Source organism: Capricornis sumatraensis, chromosome 2 (genome assembly GCF_032405125.1).
Source record: "Capricornis sumatraensis isolate serow.1 chromosome 2, serow.2, whole genome shotgun sequence".
NCBI lineage: Eukaryota > Metazoa > Chordata > Mammalia > Artiodactyla > Bovidae > Capricornis > Capricornis sumatraensis.
Window position 1 is genome coordinate 76,833,919 of NC_091070.1, and position 19,836 is coordinate 76,853,754.

At 40.3% G+C, this 19,836-nt stretch overlaps 1 protein-coding gene across 1 annotated transcript; it reads right to left on the bottom strand.

Moving 5' to 3' along the window:
• Positions 1-529: 529 nt before the first annotated feature.
• Positions 530-13,211, bottom strand: METTL3 (methyltransferase 3, N6-adenosine-methyltransferase complex catalytic subunit). The gene is made up of 11 exons (XM_068964277.1): positions 13,023-13,211; positions 5,220-5,437; positions 4,723-5,124; positions 3,678-3,853; positions 2,901-3,117; positions 2,485-2,672; positions 2,067-2,105; positions 1,793-1,901; positions 1,590-1,655; positions 1,320-1,432; positions 530-712 (listed from the first exon to the last, which is right to left on the bottom strand). The coding sequence occupies exons 1-11, from the start codon at positions 13,120-13,122 to the stop codon at positions 601-603; spliced, it is 1,740 nt and encodes a 579-aa protein (XP_068820378.1). The 5' UTR covers positions 13,123-13,211; the 3' UTR covers positions 530-600.
• Positions 13,212-19,836: the final 6,625 nt, after the last annotated feature.

The window sequence follows — 19,836 nt, forward strand, 5'->3', positions numbered from 1 at the left end:
CTTGTGTTTGATGAAATATCTTTTTAAAAATAGGCCCGAAGTGTTTTCACTTATACAGGCTAATTCTCTGCATACCCTAGGAACTTATTTAATGTAAGATGTGCTTATTCCATTTTTCTTGGAATTAAATGAATGAAAAACTAACAAAGCCACAGTTGTAACAGAATAAGCAACTATTTAAAACGTGATAGCTCTAGTGATGGTAATCTTAAGTGATACTCAGATCTTACCTTGAGAAATGTCCCAGAGAACCCTTTCTTATCATGTTTATAATACTTAACTGCTGATCAAATCAACATTTTAACGCTTTCCACACATTCAGTTTGAAGCTTTATAGCAACCCAATAAGGCAGGTAACATTTCCCAGTTACCTAACATTCCCAGTTACATTCCCAGTTTACATTTATAAGCAATCATACTAAGTTGAGTTACACAAGATCACACACTCTTAAGTGGCAGAGCCAGAACTTGACCTCGAAATCCCAACTACAGTACAAACTTTTATTTAAATAAGGGGGGAAAAAAGCTATTGTACAAACATTACTCTTCAGGTACAGCCTGTAGAGCCATGGCTATGGATGCTTAGGTTCAGAAGTACTTCTATAGATTCTTAGGTTTAGAGATGATACCATCTGGATATCTTTGCTTGAACCGGGCAACCACATCTGGGTCTAGTAGGTGGATCCCATCCAATTGGTTTCCAAGGGTGATCCTGAAGCAAGGGGAAAGACGGGGCAAGCCAAAAATCCTGGAATTTGAAGGCTTAATATTGTTAAAAGATGTGTTCTTTTCATTAAGTCTGCCTATCATCTCAATAGGCATCTGACTATCTATGCCAGTTCTTTTATAAAGATAGTACATGGTACTAAGGCTGGTAAGAAATTGGGCAATTCCGATGTTAAAAGAGGCTGGATCTGTACTAATTAAGGGTTAATAACTTACAGCTAACCAGGCCTACATCACAAAGCTATGCTGCCAGTGACTACTCTGGATGAGTGACATGCTAGCAGCATGTCTTTTAAAGCTCTACCTACAGGATGAAAGACTAAAATTGTTGACAGATTAAATAGGTTCTCAGTAACCACCAGGGGGCAGATTCAGTATATCCAGTAGAATAATAAAGAGCTTAGGGGTGGAGACCTTAAGAGCAGTGTTTAAATCTTAAAAACCTGTTGGTTTTCCAGTGAATGTTGGTTGCTTAAGAATCCTCTGAAGCCCATTTACAGACTAGTGGAAGTGAGGTGACGCTCTACTAACTTATATATTTGACCATAAACAGTTGTGCCCTTGGGGGCTAGCATGTTCTCTGGTCTCCTTACCAGTTGGGTTGCACATTGTGTGGTCGTCCAAATAACTCAATCTTGCGAGTACCAGGGGACAGTCTTTCAATCATGCCATAGATTTCATCTGGTTTATGACTAGTGGAACGAACCTAGGAAATAAAAGCTCTAGCTACTTTTAAGTTACCCAAGATCACAATTCTAGCCCTTTCCACTTATGTTTATGATCCCAATGAGAAAACCTGGGATAAGAATATAGAACAGCTGATTTAAAATGTGGCTCTTTGGATGCCTGGGGAAAGCACATACCTCAGCTACGATCACATCACAATCCAGACCCTGGTTGAAGCCTTGGGGATTTCCTTTGACACCAACCTGCTCACCAGAGAACAGAATGATGAAAAATTTATGAAAGTTTTATGAAACCCCAGTATTTGAACTGTTTCTCAATAAGAAATCAAACAATTCCTATTTTTGCTCCATCTAATGTATTGGGCCCCACTGCTGCTCACCAAGCAGTGTTCCTTCCCATGGTTCAACCAGTGACCTGTGCGGCCTGTTCGAATGATGCGCTGCAGTTGATTTGTCTTCACCCAGATAATTTCATCTACCCGTTCATAACTGTGGGATAGAAGAAAAAGAATCAGAACTTTAATCAGGCTTTCACAGTTTAAGGATGATACCATCTACTCTACAGAGGCAAGAAATCACAGTATACTCTGGAAGAAGGAAACCCTATCAACTACATATTTCCCTCAGAAGAAAACAACAGTGATGGCTACTTACCCCCAGAGGTTCAGACATTCTCTGCCCAACTCCATGGCCCTGGAAAGAAATAAGGGTTAAACAGCTACTTCCATGCCAGTATTTTTTCTCCCTTCAAGATATATGTGTTGTTTTCAATAGACATTCAGTGAACATTTACATGCAAGACACCATTGGGGCAAGAGGATGGATCTAAGAATGAAAAGGCAAAACACAGAATCTATTCTCAATGGTCTTACCTTTCACAAGAAACAAATGTAGAGTTAAACAGAATTCATGGTATCATTTGTGTTATAAACAGGCATCAGATCTCAGTAGGTAAGAAAGGCTGACTGAGTCATAAGTTTAATAGAGCTAGAAAAACCCAAGATTTTATCCCCACCCAGTACTCACTCTGTACTATATCTGCCCATACCTACATATCTTTGAACTGCATTACCTGCCTGTGACCCAGAGGAAGAGAAAGCCATCATCCTGCAGTACTGGTATGTTGAGCCTGCGCATCTCATCATCTGTCAGGGTCCCATAGGGCAGCTCCATGTGAATATCCCAGGGTGGGTCAGCCATCACAACTGCAAACTTGCCCAAGATACTGACGTCCAGGTAGCGGATATCACAACAGATCCACTGCATGAGGTGGTATTTGGTCATCTTCCCTTCCTTCACTCTCCGATTCATGGCCCCAGTCCCTCTTTTTCCACTGGATTTTCCTGTTCCCTCATATGCTATATATCCCGCTCCATTCCCAATCAGCAAGGGAGATTGCTGATTATGCCTTGCTTTCCTACATGTACGGCTGCTCTACTGAGATAAAGGTCCTTAAGTTGAGGTTAAGTTTTCTGAGCAGACAGGTACCTGAGGTGGGAAGAGTCGATCTGCATTGGAGTCACCTCCAACGCTCTGTGTAAGGGCAAGCTCTTGGCTTGGTGTATGGTCTTTGCTTCCAGGAGCCTCAGAATCCATGCAAGCATCAATTTCATAGTGAACATATTTGCAGGTATCCATGTGGAAACATGTGTTAAGGAAAGAACAGTCTCCTAATGACTCATCAGTGTGTTTATTGATGATCCGTCTGGGGAAATAGTAAGGGACAGTTGGAATCAACATGGTATTCCAGTTAGATCCCCCAGTTGCAAAAAAAAACTGTTGCAAAATTTGCAGTCTTTCACTATCATCAGAGCTTCCTCTAAGAGTTTTCAGATAAGGAAAGCAGGTGATATTAAAATCTGTAATTTACAATAAATGTTTTTTAATTCCTCTCTGAGCAAAAACTTAACTTCCTTATGACAGGAATAAAGCTCTGACCTAAGAGGCCAGGTTCTTGTTTCTCCTAAGACTGTCCTAGAGAACTTTAACTTTCACTGGGGATCAAAGACAGAGATATCCTGCTATTGCAAGAAAAGAGCAATTTTTTTTTTTAATCTCCTATCTTTTGGAGAATGCAGCCTGTATTCATTCCCTCCCATAGAACACTACTTCTGAAAGTGTACCTTCAGAATCTCAAAGTCTTAGACAAACCATATTAAAAGCACTTAATAACAGCATTAAAGACAAACCCAATGAGTGGAAGGACCGTGCTTAAAAAATGACTGCTTCTAGGAGACCCAGCCAACCCTCTTCCCCTCAAAAGACCTGAAGTGCAGCTTTCGACAGGGCCGGTCAGCATCACTGGCTTTCATACACTCTTCCTTGGTTCCATAGTCACAGAACTCTTGAACTTGAGCCCGACCTCGTGAGCGAAACTTTTCAACAATGGATTGTTCCTTGGCTGTTGTAGTATTTAGTAACTCTAGGATCTCCTGACTAACCTGGGTGATAGAAGAAACCTCGGTCTGGAAAGGGTTTGTAGATAAAATTCGCCCTTAAACCACCTCTGCAAATTCTACTTGACATCAGTGTCCTATGAGGGGTCAATAAACTACATTAATATGAGAAAACCCAGAAGAGATTTTTCATGGATTTAGTCCTTTCTCACAAATCTGCACTTGGGATGAAATTAAAATATATGCAGACCAGTTCCTGCTGCTAAGCATTAAGCTAAACTCCCCTCCCCAGGAAAGCATTCTTTCCAGCCAAAACCACTTATATTTAATACGTACTGAAGCAAGACACAGTGCTGATAAGCACTTTACTGTTTGGTTCAGAGCCTAGGCAACAATTCTACATGGTGGGTGGGTAGTGGGGACAGGTGAGAGGCGGTACTCTAATTAGTCTCACAAATGAGAAGACTAAGCATCAAGAGAAGTTAACTGTTCAAATTTATACAGCTAGAAATAGGAAATGGCTAATTCATGTGGGGCCAAAATATTCTTCCACACAGAACCAGTGAAAAAGGTTTTCTAAATCAGAGTTCTCAGCATTTGGTGCACTGATGATGTTTTTGGCCAGATAATTCTTCGTGGGTTATCCTACTAAGATTGTAGGATGCTGTGCAGCATCCCTTGCCTCTACCCAATAGGTGACTGTAGTACTCCTGTGTTGTGACAACCAGAAACATCTCCAGACTTTGCAAAACATCCCCTGGGCGTTAGGAGGGAGGGTGATATCATCCTCTATTGAGAACCACTGCTCTAAACCCTCAATTCTAAGAACTGCTCTTTGCCCCTAGGGGTAAATTCTTCTCAACCACTGCTAAAATTCAAAGTATAAGTGTGAAATCACTTCTATCTACCCCTACCTTCTTGCTCTGTTGTTCCTTAGTAGATTGTTGGTTAAGAAGGCTCTCTATCTCCAGATCAACATCTGAGGCAGCATGTTTTCTTGATTTCTTTGGCTCCTTGGCTACTTCTGATGTGGAAGAGGCCAGACCGGAGGCCAAAGAGCTAGTAAAGGCAGCTGCTGTGGTGGAGTCCTGCTCTGCACGCCGCTTCTGCCCTGCAATAGTCCCTGCTACCTCCCCAGGGCCCTTCTTTTCTGCCACAGCACCCATCATGGCGGAGAGCTTGGAATGATCAGCATAGGTCACAAGAGTGGGATGTGCATCATCTTGAAGGAGACTTCGCTTTACTTCGATCAACTCCTGAGCCGCAAACTTCTGTAGGAGGCTTTCTACCCCATCCTGAGTGGCAGGGGCATCTGGCTAAGGAAGGAAGGCAGGAGGGAAAGTGTTAAGACCCTGACCACGAACTGATGAAAAACAGTGGCAGTTCTCAACCTTGTCTTATCATTCATTACCGTGGAGATGGCAAGACGGATAGACACAGCATCAGTGGGCAATGTTAGTGACAGATCAGAGAGGTGGTGTAGCAACTTCTTCTCTAATTCAGGGTCTGTAGCTAGTTCAGGAACTGCTGAAGCTGTACTGGGCTTAGGGCCACCAGAAGTGGGTGCAGCAGGTACTGGGCTGTCGCTACGGAAGGTTGGAGACAGTGCTGCCTCTGGATTCCGAAGATCTAGAAGTGAAGAGATGTGAAAATGAAAAAAGGCAACCACTGTCAATCTACACATTCCTCAGGAGTTAAGATTTCCAGCATTTACAACACAGTCCTTTTATTTCATGCAGAAAATTCTCCGACCAGATTTAGCACTAAATACCCTTTATTAAATCACACCCAAGCATTCACTGCTTTGCCAAGGTAAATTTTCTGGGATCTGCTTACCCTTTCTATGTTGGGTGAGAAGTATTTCCTAATTTCATTCCTTTCTCTGCTTCACAGGAAATAAATTAGAATCTTGGTAGATTTAAATGTCCATACCGCCTCCCTTCAGTCACACTAAATGACAACTGATATAATCAACTTGAATTTATAAGCCAAGAATATTTTCACCAACCTAAACTGTGATGAGATCTTTTTGAAGAACTGAGTTTGAGTTTTAATGAATAAGGCCCCTGGACATCAGAGAGTATAAAAAATGACAGTGTTGGGGGTTATAACTCAAACACAAAAATTTTATAGAACTACTCAAGCCCTGGTCACCAATAATAGTTCCTGACTATATTCTTATAACCTACTCTAGTACTTCACAAGCTGGGTAGCCATCATAACCTTAATAACATTTAGGAAACTCAAATTAGGACAAAATATTACCTTTAGGAAAGCCTAATATCTGTGATTATTTAAAATACAAGTGAAATATTAAACATTCAGGATCTATACTGGAATTATGTTAAATACTATCTAAGTGGCCACTAGTTTACATTTAGAGATATTTTGGTTACTTAGAAATTTCCACTCTAATAGAACTGACTTCAAAAAATTTAGCTCAGAATTCCAAGGAAAATGGAGTCAAACTATACCAAACACCTTACCAAAACTGTTACATTTTAGGAAAATAAGTTATACCCTATGTGGAAAAGAGACTCCACAATTTCATACTAGCTGAAAACGTTAAATGACAGAATTTTTTTCACCTTGCTCACTGATGATTCTTTTATGTTGTGCTGAATCTCAGACTAGAACAAGTTCCTTGTTTTGGTTTTGGCAAGGAGGTATTGTACACATAGAAATCATGGAAGCACTTTGAAGGTCTGGATGGGCAAGTCTGAAAGCAAGCAATCTAAGCTAAAGATAACATAAGAAATTTAAGCAACAATTACTATTTAGCTTATTTGGAAGACTACAGGCACAATTATTACACGGAATAGGACTGAATTGGTAACTACTCAAGTCCCTTGCAACTGAGAGATTCTAATAAATCTAAGCTAAAAATACCCCAATTATAATTTACACTAGTTTCAAACTCTGAGTTTTTAAAAAGATCAGTCAAATTTAAAATTTCTTTAGAAGAAACCAAAAATTTCTTTCATTAAGTAACCTAACCTAGCACAATTAATGATGAACCTATAGCAGAAAAAATACAGTGTTTTAAAATTAGGATTTCAGGCATTACATGCACAGTTTTATACATTATGTACTGACCATTTTAACTCATGACGTATGCTAAAGGGAGCAAATTATATAAGGTATTAAAGAGTTTGAGGGACTTCCACGGTGCTCCAGCAGCTAAGACTCCATGCTAACAATGCAGGGGGCCTCGGTTCCATCCTTGGTCAGGGAACTATATCCCACATGCTGCAACTAAGAGTTTGCATGCCACAACTAAAGATCCCACATATTACAACATGCCACATGGAAAAGAAAATACCAAGTGCCATAACTAAGACCCAGCAGCACAGCCAAATAAATAATTTGATAAAAGAAAGAGCTGTGCAGTTTTGAAACTTTTAATATTTTAGATAAACTATATAAATTATCTATATCCCCCCTTTATATGTAAACGTTATTTGCCAGGCACCTATTAATATTCTTTTGCCATTAGTATGAGTTTTATTTCGTTAATAAAGACCTAAGCACCCTATAGACAATCTCTATTATGTCTTTTTTTAACCACTTAATTATGATTAGCATGTAAAAAGTTGTATATATTTAACAGATACAACTCAGTGAGTTTGGAGACAGTATACACTCATTAAATCATCACCACCACCAAGGCCATAACCATATCTATCATTCCCCAAAAGTTTCTTTCTGCTGCCTTTATTATTTTTGTGTATCTGATAAGACAAACTTAACACAGGATCTACCCCCTTAGAAAATGTTAAGTATACAACACAGTGCTGTTAACCATAGGCACTATACACTGTATAAGAGATCTCCAGAACTTATTTATCTTGCATAACTGAGATTCTGCACCCTTTTACTATCACCTCTCCATTTTTCCGCTTCCCTAGGCCTTGGCAGTCACCACTCTACTTCTATGACTTTGACTATTTTAGATTCCACATGTCAAATACAATCTAAGTGAGACCATACAGTATTTGCATCTGAATTAGTTCACTTATCATAATGTCCTCCAGATCCACTCATGCTGTCACAAATGGCAGGATTTCCTCCTTCTTTTGGCTGTAAAATATCCCATTGCATGTATATTTCATGTTTTCTTTATCCATTTATCCATCAATGGATGTTTAGGTTGCTTCCATATCTTGGCTGTATGTGAACATAAATAATGCTACAATGAGCGTGGATGTGCAGGTATCTCCTTGAAATCCTTATTCCAAATCCTTTGAATTCCTAAAAGTGAAACTGCTGGATCATATGGTAATTCTATTTTTTTACTTACGGAGGAACATCCATACTGTTTTCCATAGTGGCTATGCCAGGTTACATTCCCACTATCGGTGAATCAGGATTCCCTTTTCTTGCTAATACTTGTTCTCTTTTTTTTAATAACAAGTTTGAGGTGATATCTTATTATGGTTATGATTTGCATTCCCCTAATGATTAGTGATGTTGAACAAGTTTTCAAACACCTGTTGGTCATTTGCATGTCTTCTTTGGAGACCTATTAGGCTTCCCTGGTGGCTCAGAGGTTAAAGTGTCTGCCTGCAATGTGGGAGACCTGGGTTCGATCCCTGGGTCGGGAAGATCATCTGGAGAAGGAAATGGCAGCCCACTCCAGTATTCTTGCCTGGAGAATCCCATGGATGGAGGAGCCTGGTAGGCTACAGTCCATGGGGTTGCAAAGAGTCGGACACGACTGAGCGACTTCACTTCACTTTGGAGACCTATTACCTCTTAAATTGGTGTATTTTGCTTGTTTCTTGCCCTTCTGACTTAAAAGAAGGTAAGTGTTGTCACTGATTAAAGTAAATAGTAGCATTTTCCATAATTTCAACATTTCAATCAGTGTTTCATTCTTGTTAATGTAATCTAACCCAAATTCTGTTCAGGAACACACTTATTGACTGTCACATTACTTTCCTTTTTGCCACAATGGTTCTTGAGATGCTTGGCTTAAATATGCAATAATACCACATTATTTCCATGATAAACATTTTGTTGATTGAATTTATTTTAAATGAAGTCCAGAATCTAACAGTTCAAAGAATCTACTTGACATTATTACATCTCCTATTATCATACTTAAAATAACAATGTATAAATTTGGTTAGATGTTAATGCTGGTTAGATGTTTGGTTAGATGTTCATTTTCTACCAACTAGTTTATCAGACTTTTCATGCAAATGTTACCTGCTATTTCTAAAATATACTACACATTTTTTCATGTAAACTTTCAACACCTAGCAGACATTATCTGTGAGGAAAAGCACTTACTGTGTTCCGATGTTAATGTCATTAAATTGAAAATGTACTTTTTATAATTCAACTACTGATACTACGAAAACTGTAATATAAACATTTCTTCTTACAATTTTTGCTTTCTCTGGTAACTAAATTTATATGTTCTTTGAGTTATGTTTAATGACCTTTTCTTACAGCAAGAACTCTATGATAAAGAACCACTTTAACATATATTTTCAATCCCTAGAATTGGATACAAACATTTCTTTCTTTTTGATAATCTGACCAATACTTAAGTTTTAATACAGTTCTGTGATTCTGGTTATGAATCCTTATGTTAGTAACAACTCGTGGGAGTATTCTTTTCATTACATTCAGGACATGGAGCTGAAAATATCTCTTTTAAGGTTACTTGGAGGAGGCGGCTCACATTTAATATTTGGAACAAAATTAACAGCTGATTAATGTAACTGTTATTTATAGATGGGCTTGAGCCACTCTGAATTCCCTTAAGTCAAACACAAATTTGTGCACAGATACACAAATCTGGGGGAAAGACTCCAACCCTTTATCATTCTTAAAATGGGTTATGGGCAGAAAACAATTAGGAATCCCTGAGTTCCAACTCCTTCCGAAAGTATTTGTTATTAATTCAGTACATTTATTGAGCACTTCCATTATGCTGGTAACTATGTTGATTCTCCTCTTCTAATCTAATGAAAAATGTAATGTGTTGGGCTCAGCAAAGGAATACTTAATACTAGAGTTTTAAGAGCTCAGTTAAAGATAAACAAAATACTAGCTTGAAGACATAAAAATATGGCCAGACTCTGAACTTGCTGACCTCTAAAATATGTCAATATCCATATTCACATCTTCAATTCCATTGATGAAATACATTGAGCAGTTCACATATTCACTATGTGCTAAGCTACGCCATGTATGGATGTGAGAGCTGGACTGTGAAGAATTGATGCTTTTGAACTGTGGTGTTGGAGAAGACTCTTGAGAGTCCCTTGGACTGCAAGGAGATCCAACTAGTCCATTCTAAAGGAGATCAGTCCTGGGTGTTCTTTGGAAGGACTGATGCTAAAGCTGAAACTCCAATACTTTGGCCACCTCATGCGAAGGGTTGACTCATTGGAAAAGACTCTGATGCTGGGAGGGATTGGGGGCAGGAGAAGGGGACGACCGAGGATGAGATGGCTGGATGGCATCACCGACTCGATGGACATGAGTTTGGGTGAACTCTGGGAGTTGGTGATGGATAGGGAGGCCTGGCGTGCTGCAATTCATGGGGTCACAAAGAGTCGGACACGACTGAGTGACTGAACTGAACTGAACTGAAGCTGCACCAAGTTTATTTTGTTTCAATTAATGAAATAAACATTTATTGAAAGTAATAATCTTCATTTCAGAAATCTACTTTATTCTATGGAAAACAGTGTGGCAGTTCCTAAGCAAATTGAAAATAGAATTACCATATGCTCCAGCAATTCCACTTCTGTTATATGTCCAAAAAAGTTGAAAACAGAATCTTGAAGCGATAACCTGTTACACCCGTGTTCACAGCAGCATTATTCACAATAGCCAAAATGTGGAAGCAACCCTCAAGTATCCACCAATGGATAAATGGATCAAGAAAATGTGGTATATACATACAATGGAATATTATTCAGCTTTAAAAAGGAAGGAAAGTATGACACGTGCTACAACATGGATGAACCTTAAGGATGTGCTAAAGGAAATCAGTCAAATACTTCATGATTCCATTTTCACAAGGTATCTAGAGTAGTCAAACACAGAAACAAGGTAGAATGGTGGTTGCCAGGGCCTGGGATGAAGGGAGAATAGTGAGTTTTGGTTTTGCAAGACAAAAGAATTTTGGAGACTGGTTGCACAATAATGTGAATATACATCTCACTATCAACTATACATTTTAAAATGGTTAGATGCTATTTTATGGTATGTGTACTTTTGCCACAATTTTTTTTTTAAAGTTATACCTTAAAAATGCCAAGCTAACAAAGGTCTCCCAGTGATTCTTTGTTCATAATATTTTGCATTTATTAATGACATGGATACATTTTAGTTTATTTAAATATCCTTGTCTTTTAATATTGAGCTCAACAGTAAATAATTAAGTATCAGATTTCAGTAACCCTATAAAAATATAGATGTGGTAAGAACATTTTTATTTCCTGTGAGAAAAGAACTAAATGATGTGAATTTTCATGTAGCCTTTGGTTATATTTTCCATGACAAATTGGTTAAGAGAGTGTTTCACAATGTTTTCCTAAGAATCCTAACCCTTAAGGAAACATATTCTTTTGAATAACCAAAATAACTGAATGGAAGAACAGTGATAGGCTGGCTGACTTAATTTGTGTGTATCATCTCTACTTATCCCCTAAAGACCAAATAGGCCCGTCAAAGCTCTGGGCTAGAAGGTAATATATGTTTAATCACAAACCCAAAAACAATTTTACAGGAATCTTAACTATATCAACTGGCTATACTAAAAGTCTTACCCCTATTTTATTAAGTGGATGTAAAAATCGAGATATTTATATCCCAAAAAGAATATTTATGTTCAAGGGAGAACAGATCTTGCTTTCAAAATTATTAAACATGCTCAGCAAGGACCCTGATGAAGTATCCAGACTCTAGTGGTTGGATTTGCATACAGCACAAAGTTTGGTTAATACCAAAGTGTGGTTAATACCATGGAAAAGTGAAGCGGAATTTCTATTAATTAATACTTGATAATATGACTTGCACTTCTTCCTCTACTTGCTCTGCCCTCTTACCATCTCTTTAGTTATTTAAGTCCTATATAGCTGCTAAGACCAAATTCCAAGTGTCAACTCTTCCATGATGTCTTCACTCACTAGACTGACTCTTGTTAGTTCTACCTTCACTGTGCTCATTGTGGAATTAATTCATTTGGCATTTTACATATATCATCGTGTATTTCTGACTTTTTCTTTATTCCCAACTACATTTTAAACTCCTTGAGGGCAGGGACGCGCTCTAATTTTTGTCTAACTAGACTCATGTAGATACTCGATAGATGTCCACTTATTACGGTGTAAGAGTCCTGGCAAGACATCTTTTAGTTTCAAGGGCCAGAATACAAGTGCAGAGACCTAATATACTTCAACACAAGATTTAGAAATGGACTCGAGTATACTGATAAACAGTGCAAGCTGCCACAAGAGTGGTATGTATTCATTATCCTTGCAGATCTTTAATTGATTTGCCTTAGATAATTCAGGGCTTGTGTAGGGGATGTGGTATGAGTAGAAAATCTTTTGAGGTTCCTTCAAGTTTTAAGACTGTGACACGGGTCAATAGGAGGGGAGAAAAAGTTTCAAAACAAATGTTTTCAGATTCCTGCTCGGTGTGTAAATGGCTAAACCAACGCTACTTCCTCTACTCATTTAGCAACACTGAATGCCAACTCTGTGAGGACCACTGAACTGGGCACTGTGGAGATAAAGGCTCAGTACTTGTTCTCACGGCGCCCAGAATCGCAAAGAAATGAGCACTACAAAAGCAATTGCTATAACCAAGGGAAGAACAAAGCGCTATGGGAGTTAACCATAATAAGGGACTTGCTGCTTCAAGGGATAGGGGCTAAAAGGCCTAGCAAACGGGACGCTCCCGTAGACTTAAGAAAAGTCAACGAGATGGGGGGACGCGGAGATGCGAAGGGAGCTTCCGACCTGGGAAAGAGAACTGGAGGAATCAGAGCCCAGGCTGAGAAGCCGCTACTACCTGCAGGAAGATGAAGCATCTGTGCTGCTGAGGGGGAAGAGAACCGGAACCAATGTATGAAGCGTTAAAGAAACACGTTTGAGGAAAGGCACCAACTCGGGAGCTTTTTTCCTCCAGGGTTCCCTTCAGCCCTCTCTAGCTAAGCATCGGCCCCAACAACCCCGCGCCTCACCCAAGTGCCCCGAGTCCTGCTTCCGCCTCCGCTGCAGCCTCTCCCGCAGTGAGTCCAGCTGCTTTTTGTGGGCCTGGATAGAGCTCCACGTGTCCGACATTTCAGTCTCGTGGCCCGGCCACGTCTCCAACTAGGCACGGCGGACTAGCGCTTCCCAGCTCTGGTTTCAAGAAATTGCCTAACTCTCACGCGGACACCTCAAGGCTAGCCGGAAAGAGATCCCAGCAGATGCTATGGAGGGAAAGTCACTTCCGGTTTTTCTCTCCCTTTGAAGCTGAAATGAGAGCCACCATAAGTGTTGGCAGAATAGCGGATATGTTTTTTTACAGGAGCTCTTTCGCGCTTCCGGGTGCGTTGAGGCTGTGGTTGCCGTGTTGGTGTCTGGCAAAGCTGCCATGTTGCTTATAGCCGCGCATGCGGCCATGTTAAGTATTAGGAAATGAGTCCGAGTGCGTTAAGGCGGCGCTCTAGGGCAGCATGTGTAATCCCGGTTTTTGAAATGAAGGATCACTAATTCCTTTGGACAGTTTGACACTAACATACTTTTGCCACTAAAGATGTAAGTTCATGTTTCCGTGCACTTGTTTACAAAAATATACCACTACGTATGCTTTGAGGGAAGAGGACTGATGGAACAGAGATACTGTGAAGAGATTCAGTTCAGTCGCTCAGTCGTGTCGGACTCTGCGACCCCATGAACCGCAGCACGCCAGGCCTCCCTGTCCATCACCAACTGCCGGAGTCCACGCAAACCCTTGTCCATAGAGTCGATGATGCCATCCAACCATCTCATCCTCTGTCGTCCCCGTCTCCTCCTGCCCTCAATCTTTCCCAGCATCAGGGTCTTTTCCAATGAGTCAGGTCTTTGCATCAGGTGGCCAAAGTATTGGAGTTTCAGCGTCAACATCAGTCCTTCCAGTGAACACCCAGGACTGATCTCCTTTAGGATGGACTGTTTGGGTAAAGAGATTACATATACATATTCTCACTATTATACCAAATCTACAAGTATCATATGTAATACGTTGAAGTAGAGCCTTCAGGGAACTCTCAGGCTGTCCAGTGGTTAGGAGTTCACACTTTCACTGCCCAGTACCCTGTTTGATCTCTGGTGGGGGAACTTAAGATCCCACAAGTTGGGGAAGGTGGGGGCTAGGTGGGGGGAGGCTAAATTAATAAATAAAATAAGATCGACTCCTCAGAGGGGGTACTAGGGGGCTTCTGAGGTTCTGGTTGTGCTGCGTTTCTTATTGTGGGCATGAACACGTTGTTTAAGAAAATCATCGGAGCCAAACAGTTTGGTATGTGAAATTCTCTGTATAGTAAACTTAAAAACTTTTTTTTTTAAATGGGATCCTCTGAATAGAAGTATTTGGGAACCATTGTTTTATCAACTCCACAGAATGCCAAACACTGCCGGAAAGAACATCTTCAGAAGGCATGGCCCCTGTTTTCAGAGTCTCTGATCTGGTAAAGGAGCCAAACCCCACTCCCTTTACTGATATTGAACCATCTTTGCAACATAAGGCAGCATGAACATAGGCTTAAAAAACAAACGTGACTGCAAAGAAGGGAGGATACTCCAAGCCCAGATGATCCAATATGGCATTGGAAAGAGGGTGACATCAAGATTCAGGCTTGAAATGACAGATAGGACTTAAGTAGGTGAAGTGTAAGAAAGAATTCCAGACTAAGAACATGATAAAAGCCAAGGTCTAGACTCGATGTAGGAAAGCATGGTGCATGCCATGTTGAACCAGATTAATTTTGCTAGAACACAGAAAATTATATTTGGGAATTTGGGAGAATATTTGTTCCCATATTTGAAGCTAGATTGCAAAAGGTACATGTTACCTTGCAATTTATTCAGAATACAACAGGGGACATTTTAAAAGTTGCATATAGGGAATATTTTAGGGGAGCTGATATTTTGGTTGAATTGAGATGGGGAAAAAAGTTTAGAGATAGGGGAAATGATTAGTAGCCTATGGTAACAGTTTCACCATAGAATCTTTAAGTCAGAAGCCATCTATGGATAGTAATGGAAAGGAAGGGATGAAAATGAAGAGGGACTACTAAGAAGAAAGATGTATGTATATTGGAATGTGGTGGTTTCATTCATTTATTCAGCAAATATTTACTGAGTGACCACTATGTGCTAGGTACTGTGCAGATTTAGTAGTGATCAAAATATTCATCTCCATCTCATTTTCTGAATCTAATTTGCCTTGTGTTCCTTTAAGCATTGAAAATGCAGGACACGGAAATGAATATGGGCTCATATGAGCATCTCTGGACATTTAATTTTCAGGATTATGCTTACTTAGAAGGAAAAATGGAATTTCCATGACAGCCATGGTTAAGAATTGGCCTTCCAATGCAGGGGACACAGGTTTGATCCCTGGTTAGTGAACTAAGATCCCACATACTGTGGGCAACCAAACCCACATGCGGCAACTAGAGTGCCTGCATGCTGCAACCAAGACTCAGTGCAGCCTTGAAAAAAAAAGAAGAAAAAATGCTATCTTACTCAGCAGAAATACTCTTGGTGAAGTTGGCTGATCACTACTTCTGAGGGACTACTTAGCAGTCCCTACTTCTAAGGGACTGCTCTACCTAAGGGGTTTTGCTTTCTTTAATAAACCTGGTTCTAACAACGACCCTCAAGAAAGTTGACAAAAAATGCTTTTGCACTTTCATTTAGGATATATTCTGTGTGACCCTATGTTTAGACGCATGTATTATTACTAAAGTAAGATAATCCCATTATTGCTATATTAGAGAACTGTTAGAGTTAATTGTTCACCCTCACTTACTGTAAGATCACTGTTTCTTTCAAGGTCCTGAACACATAGAAATTAAATATATAGTAACTATATAGCAGTAAAATGAAATAGTCCTGGGGGAGAAAGACAGTATAGGATATAGCTTTGCAGAAGTTGAAGAGAGTTGATTCATCTCAAAGACAGATTTCCACAGGTCATCCCTTAAACTTATAAGCATTTTTGTCTAAGAAAGGAAGAATTTGTTTAGTGGAAGAGATTCAGGCTCTGGTAGAATTCAGGATACGCATGACCTGAATTGCCTCCACTCACCTACAGAGGAAGCCAAAGTGGCAGTACAGGTACTCCTGAAAGTCAGCCAAATTAAGGGGAGCTCCCAGAAGTTTTTGCTTTAACATTCACTTTTTAAACTATTACAGTAATAAACCAGGCAAATTTTAGGAGCACAAGAGGACCACTTAGCATGATCTGCTTATAGAGGGATTTTCTTCTAGAGGCCTCAGGACCAGTTTTCAGCTCAAAAGAAAACCACTGCTTTCTTATCTGGGCCCCCTTTTAGCCAGTCTGCATACAACTGTGAGCAGTGCAGAGAGGAGGACTGACTCTCACCCAGACCTCTTTTAGTCCAAAGACTGAAAGCCTAGTTGTGAGCAGATGATTGCTGCGTGCACTATATCTCCTAACTTTCTGGTAATCTCCTAATCTGCTCTCGTAGAGTGTTCAGAGTTAGCCACAACAGTAATGGCTCCCATCCCACATACACTTATGAAGTGTGACTCCACTGTCACTCTTCCCAATGAGGTAAAGCTTGTTTCCTCTCTTGAATCTGAACTGGCCTTCTGACTAGCTTTGGCCAAGAGAAAGTGGCAGAGATGGTATTCTTTGAGTTTCAGATTCTAGCCCTTAAGAAGCCTTGCAGCTTCTGCTTTTGTCATCTTAGAGACCTAGGCCTTTATGCAAGTCCATTTATCCTAATAGCTAAACCACTTGAAGAGAGAGTGAGGGAGAAGGAAAGGGAGAAGAGAGGGAAAAAAAGAGAGAAATGCTAGAGATTGAAAGATGTCAAAAAGAGATCTTGGAGAATGAGACTCTAAGGAGAGAGGTTCCAGCATTCCAGTCATTCAGCTGAGGGGCCAGAAGTGATTGAGGCCATCTTGGATCCTCCAGCCTAAATTGAAGCTGCTGAGTGAGCTCAGCCCTCACCACCTGGAACACAAACAAGCCATCCTAGCTGAAGCCTGTTCAGACCCATGGACTAACAAGCTGATACATAATTATTTGTAAGACCCTAAGTTTTGGATGGTTTGTTACATAGCAACGGATTACTGAATCATCCACAGTACTGACTGAATAGTACACTTCTTAACTGGTTCTTTGGTCAAATGTTTTCTTTCTTCAGTTTCATCCTTACTCAGATTTTTAAATTGTATAATCAAAAGCACAATGTCCATTGGGGTTAGTAAATCTGTTGTTAAACATTAAGAAAAACAAGAAAATATAAAAGGAAGTCAAAGTTTGGTCTGAGGGAAAGTCATGTGAGTGAGGTCTCTTCTGGGAATCAGGAGATAGATGTTTGCTAAGAAGTTCCAGGGACAGTAAACCAGAATCCTAGGAGTGGAAAATGTGCCAATAGAATTGAGACCTTTTTGAGGGGTGACACAGGTTGAAATCTGGGAGAAGCTGATGCTGAGACAAAGTCAAGAGTGCAAAAGTTTTATTGGGAAGTAATACTTGTTAAAAAAAAAAAAAAGTGGGGAGGAGGGGTGAAGAAAGTGGGATTGGGTTGGGAGAGCTGTCCAAAGCTATCAATGCTGCAGCTGTGATAGTCGCTGACAGACCATTAGGGAGTTCCATGGTAAGAACTGTTCATTAGTCCCATGTTCCCTGGGAATGGCTAAGGCCTATACCATCCACCACCTTGCTTAGTCTTTGACCAGGGGCTGGAGAGGAGGACAACTGGAGGCTGTCCAGGCTCCTTTTTTTGGTCACTCCATGAAGCTTGTGGGATTTAGTTCCTTCAACCAGGTATCAAACCTGGCCCTTGGCAGAGAGCAGAGAGTCCTAACCAGTGGACTGCCATGGAATTCTCTAACCAGGTTTCTTGGAGCTAGGTAGCCAGTTATTTCTTGAAGGGACATCTTGGAAGTAGCACATATCTGTTTCTGCCAAAGGGGAGTTGATGTACCTTATATAGGTTTTTACATGGTAACTCCATTTGTCCTTAGGTCATCGTATAGATTTGGTTAATTTCTTTCAGCATGGTTATTATGAAAGCTCAGTTTAAGAGAACTGTATGTCCCCTCCCCTTTCTATATCTTTGTGTCATTAGTCATTTCCCTTTATGGAATCCCACAGGCCATTGTGTCTTAGCACAGTATTTGCTACCACCATATAAAAATATGGTTACATTTTTCCTCTTCTAAGAAAAATAAAGTAGAGCTATGAAGGATGAGGGTAGGGAGTCAGGCTCAGGGCTGACCTGCCCAAGGAAGTATCCATTAGTAGAAGCCTCACTGACAGCTGTTATTATAATGGGAACTGGCATCTAAAGAGAGGGCAAGTCTAGTTTAATTAGTTAAATGGCATTATCTATGTCCAGTGGGGGTGGGGAGGTAAGGGAATAGAAGGATTGGTGACCCACCTCCTTCCATAGGCTGAAAGGAAAAACAGATTTATAAAGCTTTGGTAGGGAATTAGAGAGACAGGAGCTGTTTCTTCCCCAGCCTACTTCACAAGATTGTCATGTCCTATTCACTAGTACCTTTAAAGGGGAATGGGTGCGGCTCCAGGAGGCCATTGTAATTAAACCTCTGTTTAGGAACAGGTTTACTCACCTCTTCCCTTCAGTCTTCCAGCCAGCCTCACTTTAGGAGTCCCGTGATGGAACCAGAAGCAAGTACCACCCATGAAGGTAGTAGCAGTGAAACTGAGATTCTGCTGACCTGGGTTCTTAATCCCCTTCTGCAACTGATTGGCTACATGTTTTCAGGCAAATCATTTTACCAGTCCTATCCCTTTAGCACATGGTTTCAGTGATATCTTACAAAAGCAAAAATAAAAAAAAATTCCAGAGGATGTTTTCTTTAGGAAAGCAAGGTCTAAGAGTCTGAACCTTAACATATTGTGGGGACAAAACAAAAAAGAAAAAAAAAAAAAATATATATATATATATACACACACACAGACACACCCACCCCCAATGTACTTCCTCTGCTAAAAATTCTCCTTTATATTACTTTGTTGGTAGAAATTATTAGGGTTGAATTATTTTTTCTAATTGTTTGTAACATTAGACCAAGGATCATAAAGATGAATTCACCTTCCTTCTGCAGATTAACTGATGTCAGCTAGGCTGGCTTAGGTTTCAGGAAAGACTGATAGCGTTCAAACTCCAAACAAAACAAAACAACAAAAAAATTCAAAAGGCTGGTGGTGGAAGCATCTAGGCAAAGAGAAAACCTGGACAACGGCTGTAAACAGTGAGCAAATCCTCTACCTTTTCAGAACACAAACACCATTTCAACAAAGAAATTACATTCAGTGGAGGTTGTTTTAGGACAAGGCTGAGCAAATTAAATACTTCACCACCATATGTTCGGCTTTGGCAGAAGGTGTAGGTGGTAAGGGAATCTCAAGGTTAGGGAATGCCCATATCACACCCCAGCTGGCTATTTAGTCATGAAATAAGGAGAAACACACAAATATTTGGTTAAGACACCTTTAATGAAAAGGGAAAGACACTAGTATCTCCCTTGTCTGCTCTTCACATTTCACTATGTTAGGAAACTCTGGAGCCTACACCTTTGGAGGAGCCATCACATCAGTCAATAGCAGAAGCTTCACCCCCTCCCCCTCAGAACTCCTGTTCCAGATGATCCTACGTTAAGAGTAAATACTACAACTCATTACAAGACAGAGAGGCAGGGAGGACAGCACCTGGGGCTCCTCTCCCAAAGTCTGGGACTCTATGAACCAGACAGTGACAAAGACACAAACCCAGGTCCATGGACGGGCAAAATGGGGAGGAAGTG